Raw genomic sequence first — 22,086 nt, 5'->3', positions numbered from 1 at the left:
TTTGATATTTTTAAATATATGTTTTAAAAATATTTAAAGTAGAATCGAGGACAAGCAATATTACCAGGGATAAGGACACACATTTTATAATAAAAAAGGGTCAATCTATAGAGAAAATATAGCAATCTTAAATGTCTACATACCTAATAATAAAGCTTCAAAATACATGAAGCAAAAACCTGACAAAACTGAAAGAAGAAACAGATCAATGCACAATTATACAGAGATTTCAACACTCCTCTCTCCATAACTGGGTAAGTATACAAGAAATTTTAGTAGGGATATAAAAGGTCTGGACAATAGTATTAATCACCTTGACCTAACTGACATTTATAGAACACAATACCCAACAATATATACTTCATATGTTTTCAAGTTCACTGATATTTTATTTGCAGGATTTTAATCTATTATCTAGTCCATCTAGTGATTTTTTCCCAGATAATTGTGGTTTTTATATTTAAACATTCCTGTGGTTCTTTTTAAAGTTCCATTTTACTACTTATTACATTTATGCTTTTCTATAAATCCATAAGCATATTTTGAATAGCTATTTTTAAATCTTTGCTCATTCTATTATCTCTGTATTTCGGGGTCTGTTTTTGTTGACTGATTTTTTCCCTCCTGGTTATGGGTCACACTTTGCTACATTTTTGTATGAATTGTAATTTTCGAATAGATGCTGGGTACAATGAATGTTATACAATGCTATAAAGTTACATTTATTAGTTTAAGGTTTAAAGATTATCTTGGAGCAACAATTTTGGGGGTTTATCCATCCTCCAAGAATCCAGAAAGTCTGGATTCCATGAGAATTTTAGATTCTGTTCTATATTTCCCCCTTTTGATCAAGATCCTTCTAAGGAATCTTTGATCAAAATGTTCTGTAATTGTAGTTGGGTGCACCACCCAGTTCTGATCACATGGCAAAGGAGGCAGTTGTTCATAGAGACAATTAGCCACACATTCCATTTCTTCCTCCCGTTCCTAACTCTTAGACATGAATTTTTTAGGAACACTATTCATCCCACAACATTATTCCTAAGACAGTTTTTAAAATTGTAACTTAATATTCCATTATGTGCATATGCCTTAATTTACTTAACCAGACTGGTTACAAATAGCTAGAAGTTGTATTAGTTTTCTAGGGCTGCCTTAACAAAATACCACAAATCAGGTGGCTTATAGGAACTGACATTTATCACGTCTTAGTTCTGGAGGCTAGGAGTCTAAATTGAGGGTGCCGGTTAGGCTGGGTGGGGTAGACCTGTCTTGTGTCCCTCGGCTTCTGGAAGTCCCAGGCATTCCTTGGCACGCAGGTGCATCTTCACATGGCGTTCTTCCTTGGTCTGTGTCTCTGTGTCTCTTTTCCTCTTGGATAAGAATTCCACTCAGACTGGATTAGGAACTTCCCTACTCAAGTATGACCTCATGTTAACCTAACTGATAAAAGCTTCAAAAATCCTATTTCCAAACAGCATCACATTCATGGGTATAGTGGTTAGGGATTCAACATTACCTTTTTGGGTGCATATAATTCAATTCATAACTGTTCCCTATCTCTCATTGTACATGTATATAAACACAATTACATAAAGATTGAAAAAATTAAATAAAACATTAAAGGTATTGCAAGTAAATATAGCAGAACAATCTTTTAATCTTGAGTTAGGAAAGATCTTCCCAAGAAAGTCTAGAATTCCCAAAACAGAGGAGATTGCCTAATTTGATGACATAAAACTTAAAATACTGAAAGATACTGTGGTAGACTGCTACATTAAAAACCTAAAGCAAGTGTCAATGGCTTTGGGGCTGGGTAGTGGTGGGAGTCCTGAAGGCCAGCGAAGAGGTCTCTTGGTGTAGGCTAAAAGAGTAGTGAGGAGAATGATACGAGAGGTGGGAGAAACAAGAACGTATATGATGTATTAGTGGAATAATCAACAAGACTGTTGCCTGTAATCACTTGGAAGATGGAAATGTACTAATGAACATATGAACTTGGCCAAGGAGATGTGTACAAAGAATGTCTGGAAGTGCCAGTTGTATTCTTTGACTGCATCTGATAAGGTATTCCATAAATGTAAGTAACAAAATCTTCATCTACACTTAACTATAAATACCCCAAGTATAATTGTTCATCATTGTACCTCTCTTTTAATTATTTACCTTTTCATTCCCTATAGAGTTCTGATTTCATTTTCATTTGCTTAGAGACAGTACTTTCTTGAGTAAATTTCCTCAGATAGGGTAGAAAAGACCCACTGCCATCGAGTCGATTCCGACTCATAGTGACCCTATAAGACAGAGTAGAACTGCCCCATAGAGTTTCCAAGGAGCACCTGGTGGATTCGAATGGCTGACTTTTTGGTTAGCAGCTGTAGCACTTAACCACTCACTACACCACCAGGGTAGATGGATGACATAATTCGGAATCTTTACATGTCTGTAAATGTCTTTCTTTTACCCCCTCCCCCGACAAAAATGAATAAGATCTTTGCTGGGTTTAGAATTCTTATATTTTAGTTGGTTGCGGACTTTTGCCTTCACTAATCAGTAATTTTTGTTCCTCCCTCTCCTAGAGTCCTGCGCTGTAGATGAGGCATCTAATGGGGGTTTCTTCCTTGGTAAATAACTTTTTTTTCTTTTCTGTCTAGAGTAGGAGTTTGTAAGATTGCTTTCTATATCGTTAAAATTCAGGACTTTCACCGATAATATCTAAGAAGTGTGTTTTTGAAAAAAACAACTAAAAGGGCACACCAGCTCAGGGGCAAGGACTAGAAGGCAGGAGGGGACAGGAAAGCTGATAACAGGGAACCTAAGGTTGAAAAGGGAGAGCGTCGACATGTTGTGGGGTTAGTAACCAATGTCAGAAAAACAATATGAGTACTATCTGTTTAATGAGAAGCTAGTTTGTTCTGTAAACCTTCATCTAAAGTACAAACAAGAAACTGCCTAGGACACAGTGAGCCCTTTACAGTCACATTCACAATTCTTTCTTTAGGAAAGTTTTCTTCTAGTATTTCTTTAATTATTATTTATGTATCAATTCCCCACCTCAACTCCAGTTTCCGTAGTGACAATTATTTACATACCAAGTATTTTCTTCTGTTAGACATAGGGTCACTGTAAGTTGAAACCAACTAGACAGCACCTAACAACAACAAGTCTCCTGGGGAGCCCTGGTGGCGCAGTGGTTAAGAGCTTGGCTGCTAACCAATGCCTTCAATGCAGCTTGGACTTCTTCCTTCAGTACCGTCAGTTCCTGATCACATGCTACCCCTTGAAATGGCTGAATGTCGACTAATTATTTTTGGTATAATGACTCTGTGTATTCCTTCTATCTTCTTTTGACGCTTCCTGCGTCATTTAGTATTTTCCCCATAGAATCCTTCACTATTTCAACTCGAGGTTTGAATTTTTTTCTTCAGTTCTTTCAGCTTGAGAAACACTGAGCGTGTTCTTCCCTTTTGGTTTTCTATCTCAAGCTCTTTGCACATGTCATTATAATTCTTTACTTTGTCTTGAGATGCCCTTCGAAATCTTCTATTTAGTTCTTTTACTTCATCATTTCTTTCTTTTCCTTTACCTGCTCGATGTTCGAGAGCAAGTTTCAGAGTCTCTTCTGACATCCATCTTGGTCTTTTCTTTCTTTCCTGTCTTTTCAATGACCTCTTGCTTTCTTCATGTCTGATGTACTTGATATCATCCACAACTCATCTGGTCTTCGGTCGTTAGTGTTCAACGCATCAAATCTATTCTTGAGATGATCTCTAAATTCAGGTGGGAAATACCCAAGGTCATATTTTGGCTCTTGTGGACTTCCTCTGATTTTCTTCAGGTTCACCTTGAACCTGAACAATTCATGGTCACATCCATTGTTGGCCCCTGGCCTTGTTCTGACTGATGATATTGAGCTTTTCCATCCTCTCTTTCCACTGATGTACTCGATTTGATTCCTGTGTGTTCCATCTGGTGAGGTCCATGTGTATAGCTGCCATTTATGTCTGTGAAAAAAGGTATTTGCAATGAAGAAGTCGTTGGTCTTGCAAGATTCTATCATTCAATCACCGGCACTGTTTCTATCACCAAGGCCATATCTTCCAACTACTGATCCTTCTTTGTTTCCAACTTTTATATTCCAGTCACCAGTAACTATCATGCATCCTGATTGCATGTTTGATCAATTTCAGACTGCAGAAGCTGGTAAAAATCTTCAGTTTCTTCATCTTTGGCCTTAGGTTGGTGCGTAAATTTGAATAGTAGTTGTATTAACTGGTCTTCCTTGTAGGCATATGGGCATTATCCTGTCACTGACAGCATTGTACTTCAGGATAGATCTTGAAATGTTCTTTTTGACAGTGAATGCAACACCATTCCTCTTCAAGTTGTCATTTCTGGCAGAGTAGATAATATGATTGTCTGATTCGAAATGGCCAATACCAGTCCATTTCAGCTCACTAATGCCTAGGACATCGATGTTTATGTGTTCCATTTCATTTTTGATGATTTCTAATTTTCCTAGATTCATAATTCGTACATTCCATGTTCCAGATATTAATGGATGTTTGCAGGTGCTTCTTCTCATTTTGAGTCATGCCACATAAGCAAATGAAGGTCCCGAAAGCTTTACTCCACCCACATCATTAAGGTCAACTCTACTTTGAGGAAGCAGCTCTTCCCCAGTTGTCTTTCGAGTGCCTTCCAACCTCAGGGGCTCATCTTCCAGCACTATATCAGACAGTGTTCCACCGTTATTCATAAGGTTTTCACTGGCTAATTCTTTGCAGAAGTAGAGTGCTGGGTCCTTCTTCCTAGTCTGTCTTAGTCTGGAAGCTCAGCTGAAACCTGTCCTCCCTGGGTGACCCTGTTGGTATCTGAATACTGTTGGTATAGCTTTCAGCATCACAGCAACATGCAAGCCCCCATAGTATGACAAACTGTCAGACACGTGGGGAAAGAGCAGGTTGGACCTTATGTGTATGATCCACCTACTTCCATGCAGTCTTAATGATTTAAAGTCCCACTACCCCAAGCATGGAAACCCTCATGGTGTAGTGGTTAAGAGCTATAGCTACTAACCAAAAGAGTTTGAATCCACCAGGTGGTCCTTGGAAACCCTATGGGACAGTTCTACTCTGTCCACTCTACGACAACGGGTTTGTTACCCCAAGCATAAGCTTTGGCCCGAGATAGACAAATGTCACTGGTTTTTTAATCTTTGACAAGTAATTTAGATTTTCTAAATTTTGCTTTTCTCAGCTGTAGGGTACGACTAATAAAAATCACCTCATAAGATTCATGTGAATATCAGTTAAAACAATGTTTGTGAAATTACTTAATAGTGCCTAGCACATAATAGGCATTCAATAAAATTTCTCTTTCTACTCCCGTCTCTCTATCCCCATGCCATCCACATGTCCCATAGCAGGTGGTGAGAGATCGGGGAGCTTGGGATTTGGATACTTGGTCCCTATAGTATGTCTCTGCAGAACTTCTAGCTCTCTTCCTTAGCCACTGCTTTCTTGATTTTTCTCCTACATACACCTTCCTCTGTAGCTGAGCCAATTAAAAAAGAATTTGGCATACACTAGACTAATTTATGCTCACATATCTTTAAAAAGTTATATATGGTTTCTATGGACTGAGTTATTGTGCCCCAAGTTTGTCTTGGAAGAAGTGCAGCCCGAACGCTCCTTAGAAGTGAAGCTGGTGAGACTCTGTCTCACATACGTTGGACATGTTATTAGGAGGGACCAGTCCTTGGAGAAGGGCATCATGCTCGGTAGAGGGTCAGTGAAAGAGAGGAATATCCTCAAAGAGACGGATTGACACAGTTGCTGCAATGATGGTCTCCAGCATAGCAATGATTGTGAGGATGGGGCAGGACTGATGTTTCGTTCTGTTGTACATAGGGTTATTATGATTCTGTACTGACTTAACAGCACTTAAACACAAATTATTGTGCACTGTTATGTGTTAGGAACTGTGACAGACACTGGAGATTGAAAGAATGGTGAGCAAACAGTAGACATTGCTTCTACTTCTAGTTTAAGAGGGGCGATAGATATTAATCTAATGATCTCACAATAGAACGTAAAATGGAATTCTGATACATGGTATAAAACAGAGGTACAAGGTGCCTAAAAGAATAAATACTAGAATTTTAAAGGTCAATCCTTTCTTACTGACATGTTTTCCAATGGTCTTCCACGTCATTATATTCTATAATTGTCTAATTAATTTTTTTGATGTTTCTTTGTAAGTTGGACAAAACTCCTGGGACATTGCTTCCAAAAGACCCTTATTAATATTAACCTGTAACTGGGTGAAAAGTTTGGGTGTAGAGAGATGGAGAAGGCTGCTAGTGTTGTCCTTAGGATTTTCCTATTAATTAATACATTGGAACTAAGTATTTTATCAGAATGGTTTAGATACTTCAACTTTAAGAAGATAAATGAGGGCTGGCTCTGAGCAAATGAGTGGTAGAAAAGTTGAGTTCAAAGAAGCTTGTGAACTAATGGCGGTCCCAATCCCTAGACAGATAGAGGCTACACGGAACTCAAAGCTAGGGTGCATGGATGACCCCAGTCAGTATATTAAATCTTCAGCAGGAGGGATGGTGGTTTCATCAAACCGGGGAGGGATAATGTCAAAGTAAAACACTTCACTTTACAATTTTATCTATGTTGGGAGTTTACTTAAACCATCTCAACTTAAATGTTCACGGCCCCTCGTTAGGTGCAGTCCGCCTGAAAGGCAACACTACTTTTGAACTCTTGGTAATGCATAAAAAAAAAAATGCATACAGGCGACAAATTAAGGGGAGAAATGGGTGACAAGTACTGAATTAGGGAGTTTGTTAATAGGAAACTCCTCCGGAGAGACAATGGGCTAGGGTCACTCCAGCCCTTCGTCCAGTCCGATCCTTCAATTGCGACCTACCTGTTCAAAAAGTAGTATTGGTTTCCGATAGCCGCCGACCGTCCTTGCAGGCGAGCTAACGTGGCCATAGCGCCTCGGCTCCGGGTTTATACCTGGTGTTACTACCGGTCTCTATGGCAACGGGGTAAACCATTAGGCCAGTCCCGGGGGTTCAACTTTTCTTTCACGCCTCTGCTTTTTCACTTTTTTTAGGCTTCAAAAACACTATAAAGATCACTAATAGCTTTATGTGAAGGACAAGGTTTAATTTAACTGCTCGCGTGTCTTCTGTGGGCAACACGGGGCGGTGGAGCCGAGGGGAGGAGAAGTAATGGTTGCTCCGAGCATCCGGCTTCCGCTGCCGCCGCTTCCGGAAGCCGCTCCGAAAATGCGCCGCTGCCCCCCGCGAGTCGCCGGCGCTGCGGCGGTTGGAGCCTGCTCTCGGGCCTGAGCCTCCAGGCCGGGCCCCCGGGTGTCGTTAATGTTCGGGGCCGCCGGGCGCCAGCCGATCGGAGCTCCGCCCGCCGGGGACAGCTGGTGAGGCTGGCGGCCCCGGGGCGGGCGAGGAGCGGGCGCGCTGGCCGGAGGCCGCCGACCCGGCCTGGCGGGGAGGGAGTGGCCGTGGGCGACCTGGAGTCGCGGGCCTGTCCCCACCCGCGCCCGCGCCCGCCCAGCTGGAGGCAGGCGTCCAGGCGTGGGCTCCGGGCTGGCGAAGGAGTACAGTCCATGCTTGTCCTGCTCGATGAGCACCCTGCGCTGCTTAGGGGCGAGGTTCCTCTCTCCGTGGGGTGTGCAGCACCTGGGCAGGAGAAGTGTGAACCCCTCGAGCTGGCCGTGTTCGCCCGCTCCCCCTTTAACACGGACCAGGTCGGGCCCGGTATCCTGGGCGATCAAGTCTGGAAGAGTTCTGGACGTTTAGTAGTGCGAGACATCGCCCTCTCATGTCCTTGTTTTGGGAAGGGGTCATCTACCTGTGTCCACCCCCTTAAACCAACCATTCCAGTTCACATGTGATGTCTCTGGGTGTTCCCGAAACTTTAAAACACACGAATATCAGAATTATGTTTGGGGTTTGACTTCATCTATGATATCACATCATCAGTGCCGCTTCAACATGATACATTGCTTTGACTTACCACAGTGCTTTCACAAATTAATACACGTTATCTTTACAGCGACCCTGAGATAGCAGGTTGTCACAGGCGCAGAATACTTCAGTCATTGGCATAAAGTTTCCCTGTGTACTTTATTGTCCTAGAGCTAGAAGCTGGTTTGGGGATTTCTAGTTGAAAACTGTGATGTTGCCTGTCTTATTTTTTTCCACCCCCTTTTCCTCCAAGCGTACACAAGACAAACAGTGAAACACAAGCAGATTTCCCACTGACAATCCTCTGACATAATGCTTTGACTAGCAGTTGAAAGGTGGGCTAAAAAGTTCATATCCACTCCTGGACTCCACAGAAACAGAGGGTGGGGAGAATTCTAGCAGTCTGCAGCCTCAATTTCTTTTGCTTCACCTATCACTGAAAAGTCAAAAGGATTTCTTGCCCCAAATATTTGGAAATGGATCAGATCATCCTGCATTTATTTTATGATGCGTATGGATTCGGTTATGTTCCTTTAAAAAAAGTTTTTCAATGCATAGTTCTTAAGTGTTTAGTTTGGTTAGTTTTGGCAGTTCTATATACTTGCGTATAAATCACCATACAAAGCAAGATATAGGATATAATCACCCAGGAGATTTCCCTCTTTAGGACACCTTTCTTGATGTTTCACCATTCAATATCTTGTTAAGAGAAGGAGACAAAATGTGCTTTGTAGCTGGGTCTTCTCTTGCTGTGGTGGTTTTGGTTTGACGCAGCTTCCTCTCCCTCCCTCAGCTGCTACCCTCTATACCTCTTTTAGAGTGTAGAGAAACACTTCTTCGGTCCTCTTTTTAAAAGCCTGTCCCCTTTCCTTTTCAGCATACAACTCATATTGGGGCCCCAGAATGTAACATGGTACCTAGTACTTTATCAGCGTTTTCGAATGAAACTCTTAAAATCATATCTACTTTGGCAGGGTGAATGTGTTTACTGGAATCTTTATTTTTTTAGTTTATTTGCACAACTGTCCATTCATTCAAAATTTGTTAATGAAATTCTTTTTCATTCATTGAGCATTTACTATACCATACATGTATGTTTCTTCCCAGTGGTAAAATCCCAGCACCAATGGGGATGTTACTACTTAGTACTTGGTGCCAGGTTTTACATCCTTATATTATGTAAATCTTTTGAGGTAGGTGCTATCATTATTTGTATTTTACAGATGGCGAAACCAGCCAAGGATGGTTTAAATAACACAAAAAAAGTGTCATATTTGCAGTATGATTCCGGTATGGTATACCTACAAAAAATTCTTAACCACTGTTGTATACTGTGTGTCGGAGTAATGTACAACCCATCAAGAAATAACACCCTAGAAAGCAAATGTCCAGATTTGTAAACTGACACGGAGTACCCCCATCTAGGCTTCTTCAAATTTTTCTCCAGCGTGGAGGATAGGTTTTCACATTTTAGGCACCAAATGAGTAAATGTAGATGATTTTATTTCTTATTTGAAAAATCAAAACTGGTATTTTATAGTTAAGAATCTAAGAAAGAAAAATATTATGCAATTAAATTATAAAAATCTCATAGTATGTCAGGAAATCAATATATTTTCTGTGTAAGTTAATCTTATATATGGTTCACATTATGTTTTTATTAAGAAAATGTTATGGTTTGGAGAGTGTCTGTACCTCCTTCCTATCTTCTCACTCACACGCATTTTAAGGCAGGGTGCGGAAAGTATCTGTCTTGGTACTTCAGACATTAACCTGCCTTTTAAAATTTGGCGCATTTAATGTACAAATCACATCTAGAATTTAGATACTCGGTTCCTTATTACCTTTTACTTTATTATGGGTTTATTTTTCAAGTCAGTTTCTGATTTCTTTGACTTTGAAGTCTCAACTAAACAAATTAAAAACAATAGTCCTTGGTTATGAAAATGTTGAAACATTGACGTATTGAATTGTAGTATTCTGTGTATTTAACATTCTTAAGTGGCTTTTTTTTTTTAAAAAGCCGCTGAAAGTAGGGTAAACCACATTGCTCTGGACCTCTGTTTTTGCAGTTTCATTCTTATTTGGTATTTCAGTTTTCTTTAGGTCTGGAAGGCTGGTAATTGAAAAACATCCATTTTTTTAAGTAGCTTTTTTTGTTGTCATCATTCAATTTTGTACTGTTGGGATTGCTTGAGTCAAGTTTCTGTTTCAACGATTAGGACTCAAACCAAAGACCGGTATGAGCTGGGGCAAGTTACTCATTCATCTTTGTACAGCTTCTTAAATAGCATCATTATTTATTTATGTCTAGCTGGAAACCTTTAAACAGTCTTTGATAATTCTCCCTTAACTTTTACATTTGCTTAACTAAAAATTTAGAGTACTGGGCTTGTTAATGTGACAGAAAATTTGAAACCTGGATTGTCTAGAAATTTTAGTCTTTAAGTCATATTTTTCTTGTGTTATTTGTTCATTCATTTAGCCATTCATTGGTTTGTTCAGCCAACAGATGTATACATTTTTTTAACATCTGTTATGTGTCAGTCACTATGTGTGCTAGTTACTTGCAATTAATATTTGTCTTCACTCTCATTCCTATTCTAGGAATTCAGGATTTTAACTATCTATACTTTTGGTAACTATTTCTTGAGCAGTGACATGTATAAGCAACCATTAAGACTCATTTCCCACCTACTAGAAACTTGACTGAATGCATGTTAACTAGAATTGGATTAGTTTATTTTTAGGTTCTTCATTTTTTTGCTGCATTTTAGACTTTGACTGCGTTTCATTTAGGCAGTTTTTTTTTTTCTTCAGTACATTTTGAAAGTGATTAGAGTGTAACCAAAGGGAGTTTTAAATGACTGTTGATGTCATTAAGTGAAGTAGCAAAACACCAAAAGAACGTTCTTCAAATTTAAATAATAAATGCACTTGCCTTATTAAGGCACCTGTTGGAAAGTAGAATTAGATATTTTTCCTTAAGTTACCACGTTGAGAAGAAAAACCTTCTTGTGTGTTCCGTGGTAGCAAAGGTGACAAAGAGTAGCTGCCACCAGAACTTCCGATTGAGTACAGATCAGTGAAGCTTTTGCTCCTGTTACAGGAAATGAGTTTTCTGTTCGGTGGAGAGCTGTGTGACTCCAGACTGGGAAAGATGATTTTCTCATAACCTGTTGCCGTTGAGTTGATTCCGGCTCATAGTTACCCCGTAGGTCAGAGTAGAGCTACCCCGTGGAGTTTCCAGGGAGTGCCTGGTGGATTTGAACTGCTGACCTTTTGGTTAGCAGCCATAGCACTTAATCACTACACCACCAGGGTTTCCTAATTTCTTGTATTTGTGTACATAATATTAAGATGTCTTAATAAATGTCTTAAATAAATGCTAACATGAATAACCAGGCATGTAATTCCAAGACTATTTTATTCTTAGGTTTATGAGTAGAACCCTATGAGTAGAACTGCTCTGTCCTCTAGGGTTGCCATGGTTGGCATTGACTCGTGGCAGCGGGTTTGGTTTTTCTGGTAAGAGTAGTCATAGCATACATTCATCAGCATGGTTCTTGACTGTGCACTGTGTCCTGGGCACTGGAGAGTAATTGATGAAGAAAACATCATCTCCAGCCTTGTGAGTTTTAGAATTTAGTGGGGAGATGGGCACTAAACCTGGGACTTTCAGGGTGTTTAGTAAAAGGATATGAGTTAATTTGCACACAAGAGAATTTAAAATAATTCTAAATTAGTGCTGGGGGAGAGAGTGGTGAACAGCAACAGGTGATTGACTTTTAGCACTCCTCTGCTAAAATCACTAAGCTTTGTAGAACAGATGATCTGTTTCAGAGACGTGACCATGTATAAGGTCATGGTGAGTCAGAATTGACTCGACGGCAGTGGGTTTGTTTTTTAGTTTAGGTGATGAGCAGTATTTTGATTTTTTTTTTTCCCTTTACTAGATATTTGATAGCTGTATAGTCAGTTTCACGGAGCCCTGGTGGCGCAGTGGTTAAGCACTCGGCTGCAAACCAAAAGGTCGGCAGTTTAAACCCTCCAGCAGCTCCTAAGGAGAAAGACGTGGCAGCCTGCTTCCACAGAGATTTTCAGCTTTGGAAACCCTGTGGAGCGGTTCTACTCTGTCCTGTAGGGTCACTAGGAGTCGGGATCAACTTGATGGCAGTGGGTGTAGTCAGTTACCCTTCAGTTACATCTGGAAGGTTTTTTGTTTTTTAATGAACTTGTTGGGTTTATTGAGTTCACGCACATGTATATCCTCTGTTTTTATTTGTTTTTACCAGCATTCTAGGCAAGGAAGTTATTCCTTAATTTTTCTGTGCATGTTGTATCTGTCATTCTTCGGAGCAGCAGTTATTGCTAATAAAGATTTCATAAAGTCCTAGTCGTTGACAGAGCAGCTGGCTCTGCAGCTGTTCTGGGAGGATCTGTTTTAGGCCTTCTTGCCTCCTGCTGTGCCCACCACTGTATTACTGACTGCTGGTTTAGTTAGTAACCGCCAGTCCTTTGGGGACATGTGAGCAGTAAGTTAGGACTAAGGCAGCTACCTGAGTCGTCCTCCTTGAAGCAGAAATGTTTGAAAGAAAATCCTCAACCGAATGCCGTGTTTTATACATTAATTGATCATCATCAATCTGAAGCATACCTGTTTCTAAATGATTAGAGCCTGGTGTTAAAGAAGCCAAGGAGAGCAATTTGGTATTTTACTGGATGCTTAGTGTTGCCTAGAGGAGGACAAACGAACTTGACCCTTGGCCAGAAATTTTTACCTAAAAATGACATACCATTGTGGTATATATATATATGTACATACAATGGAATATTATTTAGCCATAGAAAGGAATGAAGTACTGATGTACATACGTATATATGTGTGTATATATATTTCTCCTTGGAAACTCTATGGGGCAGTTCTACTCTGTCCTATAGGGTCGCTATGAGTTGGAATCAACTTGACTGCAGTGGGTTTTTATATATGCTTACAACTGTAGGTAGACCTCCAAAATCTTATGCTAAGCTAAAGAAACTAAGCACAGAAGGTCATGTATTCAATGATTCCATTTCTATGAAATACCCAGAATAGGTAAATCTGTAGAAACAGAAAGCAGATTGGTGGTTGCCAGGGGTTGGAGGGACAGGAGATGTGGAGTAAATGCTTAATGGATCCCAGTTTTATTTCGGGGTGATAAAATATTTTGGATCTCGATAAGCAAGGTGATTCACAAAGGGTGGATATCCTAAATTCCGCTGAATCGTTCACTTTATGATAGCTAATTATATGTTGTATGAATTTCACCTCAAAAACATTGCAAATGCAATTTAAAAAATAAGTAAAGCAACCACATAAATTAAGAAAAAATGGCATCAACTCTTGGATTGACCATGCATCTTATATTGCTCAGTATAATCTAATAACTACCGGAAAAAACAAAGTGCTTATCTACTCAAATCATTTCTTTTACAGTGTCAAATTTATGTAGATAATGGCACTGTACTTTTGTGGGATTCTATTCATTTGGAGTATCTTAGGAAAACTGTGAGTAAACTCTCATCTTGGACATACGCAGTGCTGATTATTCGTGAAAGATTTCATTTGCAGACAAATTGGTAATGAACAGAAATTGTATGATAAAGGTGAATAAAAAATCTCAGATTACCTAAATGGTAATTCACTAGATTTGACTGTAATTCAAACAGTAAAAAACAGGACGCTCATTAAGTGAAGATTTATGTAGAGAAGTTTGTATTTCCAGGCGTCCCCTCTAATGGGAATGGCCTGAAATAGGAAAATACCTTTGCGATAAAATGTCTCAGTGCAGCGATCGTCTGCTGATGCTTCAGTTGAACTGTCAAGGCAAACAAAAATTAATGAGTTATTGGTCATGTGATGGTCTCTTACAGTGACTTTTTCCTTTGAGGACAGTTGATGCCATTTTTATCTGAGAGATGTCAGTAAAGCAGCTTGACATTAACGGATTGTAATGCGACTAATGCGACTGACTAGTTAGCCAGGGTGCTGCTCCTGATCAGCTTGCAGAAGGGTCTTTAGTTAGTTGAAAACGAAGGGAGGGAAAGTGACTTGAACTCTGTATAACACTTAAATATAATGTATTTTCTCTTCGAATTTAGAGGGCTTCTAAACTTTTTAACTAAAAAGTTAATTGATTTTTGAGTGATATCATGGAATAAATTGAGTTCTGGTTAGTATATTCTAAAAATATTTTCTCTTGAGAAAAATAGGATCTAAATTGAATAAAGCTGACAATACTTTAATGAGGTTCTGAAGAAGTTTTGATTCACTATTTGTAACCTTATTGATTATATTTTGTTAAACTGTATGCATAACAGCAATATCTTTTAAACAAAACTGATTTGAGTAGAATATTTTAATTGATTGAATGAGATATGCTAACCTTTTTCTAGTGTTAAAAAACCAAACCAAACCAAACCCACTGCCGCCGAGTCGATTTCGACTCATAGCGACCCTATAGGCCCCGCAGAGTTTCCAAGGAGCGCCTGGTGGATTTGAACTGCCGACCTCTTGGTTAGCAGCTGTGGCACTTAACCACTAGGCCACCAGGGTTTCCTTTCTAGTGTTAAAAAAAAATCCGCTGCCATTGAGTCAATTCCAACTCATGGCGACCCTACAGGACAGAGTAGAACTGCCTCATTGTTAGGACCACCAGATTTTCTCTTCTGAAATAATGCACCAAACTGTAACTTCCTAAATAAACTTGCAGTTTTACTTGGAGGTTGTATTCGTGAATTAAGTTAATTTCATGTTAATATTTATACGAGTCATTCACTCACTGATAAGAATACTGTATCTTCAAAAAGGAAGTTATTTCCGATGCAGGTGGTACAAAGTCTGAGTCGTTTAGACAAAGGATCCTTATTTAGTACATGTAACAGGCTGGCTTCGAGTGAATTTTTTTAAAGTTGAAATATATTCATAGATAATTTACATTTCAGACTTTTCTTCCAATGAAATAGCACTAAAGAAGAATGTAACAGTCATTCACCAAAAAGAAAACAAAAAGGCAATTATTAGCATATAGGCAATGGAAAGTGTTCCCAAACCTGAGTAATATATGGAACCCTACAGAAAGAAAAAGAAATCTCAGTGGTCCTGCAGAGTTTGTTTTAAAATACATAGTTGAATTGCTGTGTTTCTGAAATTCAGGTATACACTGAGGCTTTTTGTTTGTACATTCAAAATGCCAAAGGAGATATACTTGGAAAATACAAACCCTCATTAACCAAGGTTAATGTCAGGTTACTTAATTGTTCACAGTGTATATTTTACTGGTGACTATGGCATCGGTTCCTTGAACCCAGCTCACTCTCACTGCCTATACCACCCTTCCTTCTGTTTTAAACAGTGTAAAATGTTAACTGTGACTCATTTGGCCTTTATGCTGACGAATGTTCAGTTTGTCTCAACAATTAAAAATGTACTAAACCCATTGTTCTCCGGTCACTTTGACTCTATAGGACAGAGAAGAATTGTCCCATAGGGTTTCCGGGGCTTCTGATCTAGTGGCTAAGAGCTTGGCTGCTAACCAAAAGGTTGGCAGATCAAATCCACCTGCAGCTCCTTGGAAGCCCTATGAGGCAGTTTCACCTCTGTCCTGTAGGGTCGCTGTGAGCCGGAATTGACTCGATGGCAACGGGTAGTCTTTACAGAAGCAGGTCATCTTTCTCCGCAGATCAGCTGGTGGGTTCAGACCGAGTGCTTTAACCATTGTGTCACCAAGGCTCCTACCTGATGCTAAATCATTCATACACAAAAATGCAAACTAGATACTGGAATTACAAAGCTGCTCTGGGCTATAGTTAGGTAAGCATGCAGGCCCCATAGCTAGATTGCCCAAGTTTGAATACTGGCTCCACTGCTTGGTTGGATGTGTTCTGTTGGGCGAATTACCCTTTCTCTGTGTCTGTGTGCTTCATGTACCCCATCATAGGGTAACTGTGTAAGAATGAAATGCGGTAATACGTGTAAAACGCTTAGAAGCGGGCCTGGCATATAGTAAGATAAGTGTTAGAGGCAGTATGTGTATCTCATGTTACAAACGGTAAATTAGTTGAATGTGTTTTCAGATTATCATTAATATGAAAAGACAAAGTTGAAAAGTTATTAGAGAGACTTTGCAAATACCTGAGATTATAGACTATGGAGACTACGTACATATGTTTAGAAACTATAGACCAGAGGTCAACAAACTATGGCTTCCGTCACTTGCTTTTGTAAATAAAATTTTATTGCCACACAGCTGCGTCTATTCACATCCGTGTCTATTCACTTCCCTGCTATCTACGGCTGATTTTGCACCACAGTGACAAGAGTTGACCAGAGACGTAGTGGCCTACTTAGCCTGAAATATTTACTGTTTGGCCCTATGCAGAAATGTGTGCCTACCTTTGCTATAGACTCTGAAAACCATATAAAAAAACCAAACCCATTGCCGTCAAATAGATGCCGACTCATAGCGACCCTATAGGACAGAGCAGAACTGCCCCCATGGGGTTTCCAAGGAATGGCTGGTAGATTGAACTGGCAACCTTTTGGTTAGTAGCCACGCTCTTTAACCACTTCGCCACCAGGGCTCTGTAGAAACCGTATACTAACCCAGACCCACTGGTGTCGAGTCCATCCTGACTCATAGTGACCCTGCAGGACAGAGTGTAACTGCCATATAGGGTTTCAAAGGCTATAAATCTTAATGGAAGCAGACTATCACATCTTTGTGCTGTGGAGTGGCTGGTGGGTTCAAATGGGCAACCTTTTTGTTAGCAGCTGAGCGCTTTAACAACTGTGCCATCAGGGCTCCTTATAGGCCTGTATAGGACTACTGAAAATACTATAGTCCCTGTGGACTTCTAGAACTCCTTTTGATGGTTCATGGTCTTCATGCGAAAGGTGCATGTATGAATTACCTGAGAAGATTAAAAAATAAGAACAGTTAGTGGGACCCTACATCATGCCAACTGACTTAGAATCTTTGGCAGTTAGATTTGGAAAAGGCCAGGATAATTTATAAAAGTTCACCAAGGATGCTAATTAATACCCTTGATGACTGGTAGATAATCTACTCACTGGCAATGTATTTCAACATTCTTTATTAAAAAAAAAAAAGCCTGAGAAACAGCTTTAGGATGAATTGTAAGAAAAAAGCGATTTTAGACAGTGAAGCTCCAGTGTGAATGTGAGCAGCTTCTGCTTCATAGGAGATTGGCGTGGCCTGCGTATATATGCCTGTTGTTAGGTGCCATCAGGTCAACTTTTGACTCAGAGTGACCCCATATAACAATAGAACAGCCCCATAGGGTTTTCTAGGCCATAATCTTTACGGGAGCAGATTGCCCAGGCCTTTTTAGTATTTGGTTAAACTTTCATTTCACACAAATTACGCATACTGATAGTACCTATCTGTCTTTCTGTCTACCTTGCATGGCAGTGTCTGGGTACAGTATGTGGTAAGTAGAAGATTTCATGCCTCCTTCTTAGAAATTAATGGCAGGGACTGAGAAAGTTATTGCTCCTTCTTCAAGAAACTTCTTCTGTGAAAAGGGCAGGAGTAGATGAAGGAGCAGTGAATTAAGCAGAGAGGAACTTTTCTGTAATTAAAAAATATATATATATATTTTTTTGAATTACACAGTAAACACAGTAAAAATATAAAAACACTGGGATCTTTCATTGCTGATATTATGCTTACTGTATTTTTATGCAGGTAACGCACACCCTCTGTGTCTGTCCGTTGGCTGTAGCCTCCCCCCTTGAGGCCCCCTCACAATCTCTGCCGCATCCGCCCTCTTCCACATGTTGCTGTGAAAAGAAAACTTGCAGAGCGAGCTTATGAAAATACCTCCAGGAGGGAGCGTTTGCTACAGCAAGCAAATGCAGAAGGTGTGCGTTGTTTGTGTAAAAATACAAGTTGAAGTTACTCCTGTTACTTAATTTAAAAACTTATTCAAGAAGAAAGAACTTAAAATGAGTTGGAGTATTTGAAACTCTCATATCTTGGACAGGAAAATTAAATAGCTTTTAAACATTTTTTTATAATGACTATTAATTTTAGTCAAATGTAGAGTGAATTGTCTGCTGTAGTCCAAGCCCATTGTTGTCTACGGGAGCATATCTCCAGGTCTTTTCTCCTGTGGAGCTGCTGGTGGGTTCTAACCGCAGACAGATCTCTCAGTTAGCAGCCAAGTGCTTTAACTACTGCGCCACTAGGGCTCCTCCGTCTGCAATAGAAAACTAGGTTAATACTGTTTTCTTTTTCTTTTCTCTAAAATATGTAGGCATTTCAGTCGAACCATGGAGGAACTGGTTCATGATCTTGTCTCAGCGTTAGAGGAAAGCTCGGAGCAAGCTCGGGGTGGCTTTGCTGAAACTGGAGACCATTCTCGAAGTATATCATGCCCTCTGAAACGGCAGGCAAGGAAAAGGAGAGGAAGAAAACGGAGATCGTATAATGCTCATCACCCGTGGGAGACTGGTCACTGCCTAAGTGAGGGTTCCGATTCTAGTTTCGAAGAACCAAGCAAGGACTATAGAGAGAATCACAGTAACAATAAAAAAGATCATAGTGACTCAGATGACCAAATGTTGGTGGCAAAGCGCAGGCCGTCATCAAATTTAAATAATAACATTCGTGGGAAAAGGCCTCTGTGGCATGAGTCTGATCTTGCTGTGGACAACCTCGGGAACAGAACTCTGCGCAGGAGGAGAAAGGTCAAACGCATGGCAGTGGACCTCCCACAGGAAGTCTCTAACAAACGGACGATGACCCAGCCGCTTGAAGCTTGTAGAGATCAGGACATGGACAGCGACAGGGCTTACCCGTATCAAGAGTTTACCAAGAACAAAGTCAAAAAAAGGAGACTGAAAATAATTCGACAAGGACCAAAAATCCAAGATGAAGGAGTAGTTTTAGAAAGTGAGGAAGTAAGCCAGGCCAATAAGGACAAAATGGAGTATGAAGAGCAAAAAGTCTCAGATGAACTCATGAGTGAAAGGTGACTTTTTTATTCTCTAAATATGAAAATATTTGTCTTCAGTGATTGTGGTTGAATGTGTTTTGTATTTTAATTCTATTTTAAAATAATTATAAATTGTAATAATGATAGTGATATTACCCTTTAACTATGGTTGTATATCCTTTATAATTTATGATGTGTAGCACAAAGCAAAATTGCTTATGTGATTTACAGTCTTTTGATCGTGTGGAATCGACTCGGTGGCAGTGGGTTTGATGGGCTATAGTGACCTAATTTCCAGCTACAAAGAGAAAAGGGAACGGATTTTTCAATGGGAAAGAATGTGCTTTTGAGTCACAGCATGTTTGTAGCCTTTAGAACTGTATATGTAATTAACTTATTTGTTTAATTATAGACCTTTAGCCTTTGGTTCTTTTTAGAGTGTCAAGATCCATCGGCCTATTCTGACTCCTAAGAATCAAGAGCTGATGACCACCATTAATTGTGTGTGGCTTAGATATTTAAAAACGCCTGCAGCTTCCTAGAAATTCTGATGATCACTGAAAAATTGTAAGACCTAGTTTATAGTCTAGAAACACCTGAGATCTTGTCATTCAAAAAATGAGAGAGCAGTGGTCCTTTGGCAGTCAGTCTTATCCATTTCTAGAAAACAGGTATAAAACTTGTTGCTGTCGAGTTCCGACTCTTGGTAACCCTATAAAACAGAGTAGAACTGCCCCATAGAGTTTCCAAGGAGCAGCTGACGAATTCGAACCGCTGACCTTTTTGGTTAGTAGCTGTAGCTCCCTTTAGCTCTTAACCACTGTGCCCCCAGGGCTCCAGAAACAGGTACACCACAATGATTGTGGTTCAGTGCTATTTTGACAGCATCAGAATGTAAGGGATCACCTTCCTGTAACACAGAAGTGATGCTGCCTGCAGGAAATGAGAGGGTTTTGACACCCTTCATCCATTTCAGAGCATGTCCTTCAAACCAAATGCACAACTATGACCCAGAGGAAAAAAAAAAATCCTTGAAGTGGTCTGGGGAAAAGAATTTGATTTTTAACTTGTAGGGCTTGCATGACTTTAATCATGTAGATTGTGAACTATGGATCTAATTTTTTTTTTTTTTTTGACTTGTAAAATGTGATTGCAGAGATGAGTAGGACCTGGTAAGTTTATAAAAAAGGAGATGGTTTGTTATTTATATAGTTTTTCTTATGAAGTAAAAATTACTTGAAGTAAAAAAAAAGTTTCAGGATGCCTTTGAAAAGTTTATGGTATCTGCATTTCTTCAAAGGAACGTGCCATTTTTATACCAGAATGAGAATTATTTGTGTGCCAGGGTTGGGCCATTTTGACCGAGGACCACTCGGCCTGACTTGAAAGTAATTATCTTGCTCTATTTTTTTTTATTGCTGGGAAGCTGGAAGGTACACAGCAGTGGAAGTAATTTACTCGATTCTGAATTATTCACAGTTAAATTACTTGCTTTCTGGATTGATTGTACGAGCCCCTCCTTTTTCTGATGTCTGCCTGTGTTGATCTGCTTCTTAGGACATCTCCCCTGGAAGGGAAATGAGGGGAAACTCACATCAGTCATATTTTTTCATTATAAAAAGTATTCGAGTATCTGTTAGGTATGACCAGGCGCTGTGCAGCAGACAACCCAGGTCCACGTTTCCTAAGAGAATGCTTTCACTCTTGAATACATTTTTTACAAATACTTTCTCTAATTCTAAATTTCTCTCTTGTGAGGTGTACAGCTGAAGTTTACCCAGATAATTTGGTCTTTGTCCTTGGTTCCTGAGAAATAACCTCTGAAACTTTGGAGTTTCCCCAGTAATTGGTGTTTTTTATCTGTAAGGACTTCAGATCATTCCTAAGGTTTTATGCTGATGAAGTGACTCTTGGGTAGTGCTGACTTGGAGTGAAGGACCCACCGCTTCATATCAACCAAACTCATGGGAAGAGGACTTGAGGATTAGTCAGTCAGTCATGTCTGTGTAATGAGGCTTTGGACTGGGAAGCTCCATGGCTTCCTGGCTGGTGAAAGACATGGATACGTGTGACCTTTTTGGGATGTGGGGTGTGTAATGAGGCTTTGGACTGGGAAGCTCTGTGGCTTCCTGGCTGGTGAAAGACATGGATATGTGTGACCCTTTTGGGATGTGGGGAGTACATATTGGCAACCCACTGAGACCTCACGCTATGCAGCTCTTCGTTTGTATCATTTTTGCTATAATAAAACTAATCATAAGGATAGTGTTCTTTGTGAGTTGTTCTAGCAAATTATGGAGCCCAAGGAAGTAGTAAGAGCCAGCAGGTCAGGAGTGAGGGGGGCCCTGGGGACCCTGGGCATATGGCTAACGTTCTGAGGAGGTAGCGGGAAAGCCCGAAATTTGCAACCAGCAAGTCAGAAGTGAGGGGGGTCATGGGGACCCCCACATTTACAGCTGACATCTGAAGCCTTGGGCAAACTCGACAGTTTGGAGAACTGTACCCCTTTAAATTGAGCTCAGACCTGGCTTGGTGGTCAGGGTTGGAGGAAGAAGCTCTGCGTGTGCAGTTGATTCTGGAAAAGACATTACTTAAGAAAACACAACAATTCTGTTACATGGCAAGAAAGAAAAAAATTTACACTGACTTTTTTTTTGTATCCATTATATCAAAGGTACGGTCACTGAATAAAAATGACTGAACAATATAAAGAGGAAGGTACAAAAAGAACACTACCATGGAAGTTCTAGAGTGTGACAGTTAAATCTAACATAAAAATTAAAACAAATAGTGGGAAAAAAAAGTGGGAAGAGGTGTCCTTGGAGATAAGTCTTAATGACCACCAGCTGCTGAAAATGAAAAGCCTTGCTCACATTTAAGTTCTTGTTCTGATTTGCTGAATACAGTAACAACTACATGGTATACATGCAGGGGCAGATTATCCAGCAGGATCATTCATAGTGAACAGTTTCACATTTTTTCACCACATCAAAGATTCTGCTTCTAGGTATGGCTGGCATCTGTCCTCCCAACTCCACAGTGCCTTCCTACAGAATCAAAGCCTCTTTTCAAATTTA

The 22,086-nt window shown here is 39.9% G+C and overlaps 2 protein-coding genes across 26 annotated transcripts in view; one reads left to right on the top strand and one right to left on the bottom strand.

Moving 5' to 3' along the window:
- SPATA17 (spermatogenesis associated 17) overlaps positions 1-7,033 on the bottom strand; it is a 360,593-nt gene extending 353,560 nt beyond the window's left edge. For all 16 annotated transcript variants that reach the window (XR_007515263.1, XR_007515262.1, XR_007515264.1 and 13 more), the window contains exon 1: positions 6,943-7,033. Coding sequence is in view for 13 of the 16 variants with exons in the window: in XM_049868175.1 (XP_049724132.1) it covers positions 6,943-7,010 (68 nt within the window). In the remaining 3 variants the exon portion in view is untranslated. The remainder of the gene's footprint in view (positions 1-6,942) is intronic.
- A 258-nt stretch (positions 7,034-7,291) lies between these two features.
- Positions 7,292-22,086, top strand: part of GPATCH2 (G-patch domain containing 2) — a 196,145-nt gene continuing 181,350 nt past the window's right edge. For 9 of the 10 annotated variants that reach the window (XR_007515324.1, XR_007515325.1, XM_049868697.1 and 6 more), the window contains exons 1-2: positions 7,292-7,458; positions 18,329-19,045. Coding sequence is in view for 8 of the 10 variants with exons in the window: in XM_049868697.1 (XP_049724654.1) it covers positions 7,403-7,458; positions 18,329-19,045 (773 nt within the window). In the remaining 2 variants the exon portion in view is untranslated. Of the gene's footprint in view, positions 7,459-17,757; positions 17,934-18,328; positions 19,046-22,086 lie in introns of all 10 variants that reach the window. The other variant, XM_049868696.1, reaches the window with a different exon arrangement.

Source organism: Elephas maximus, chromosome 24, assembly GCF_024166365.1.
Source record: "Elephas maximus indicus isolate mEleMax1 chromosome 24, mEleMax1 primary haplotype, whole genome shotgun sequence".
Taxonomy (NCBI): domain Eukaryota; kingdom Metazoa; phylum Chordata; class Mammalia; order Proboscidea; family Elephantidae; genus Elephas; species Elephas maximus.
Note: the sequence above shows the minus strand (reverse complement) of the source record. Positions and strands in the feature narration are given on the sequence as shown.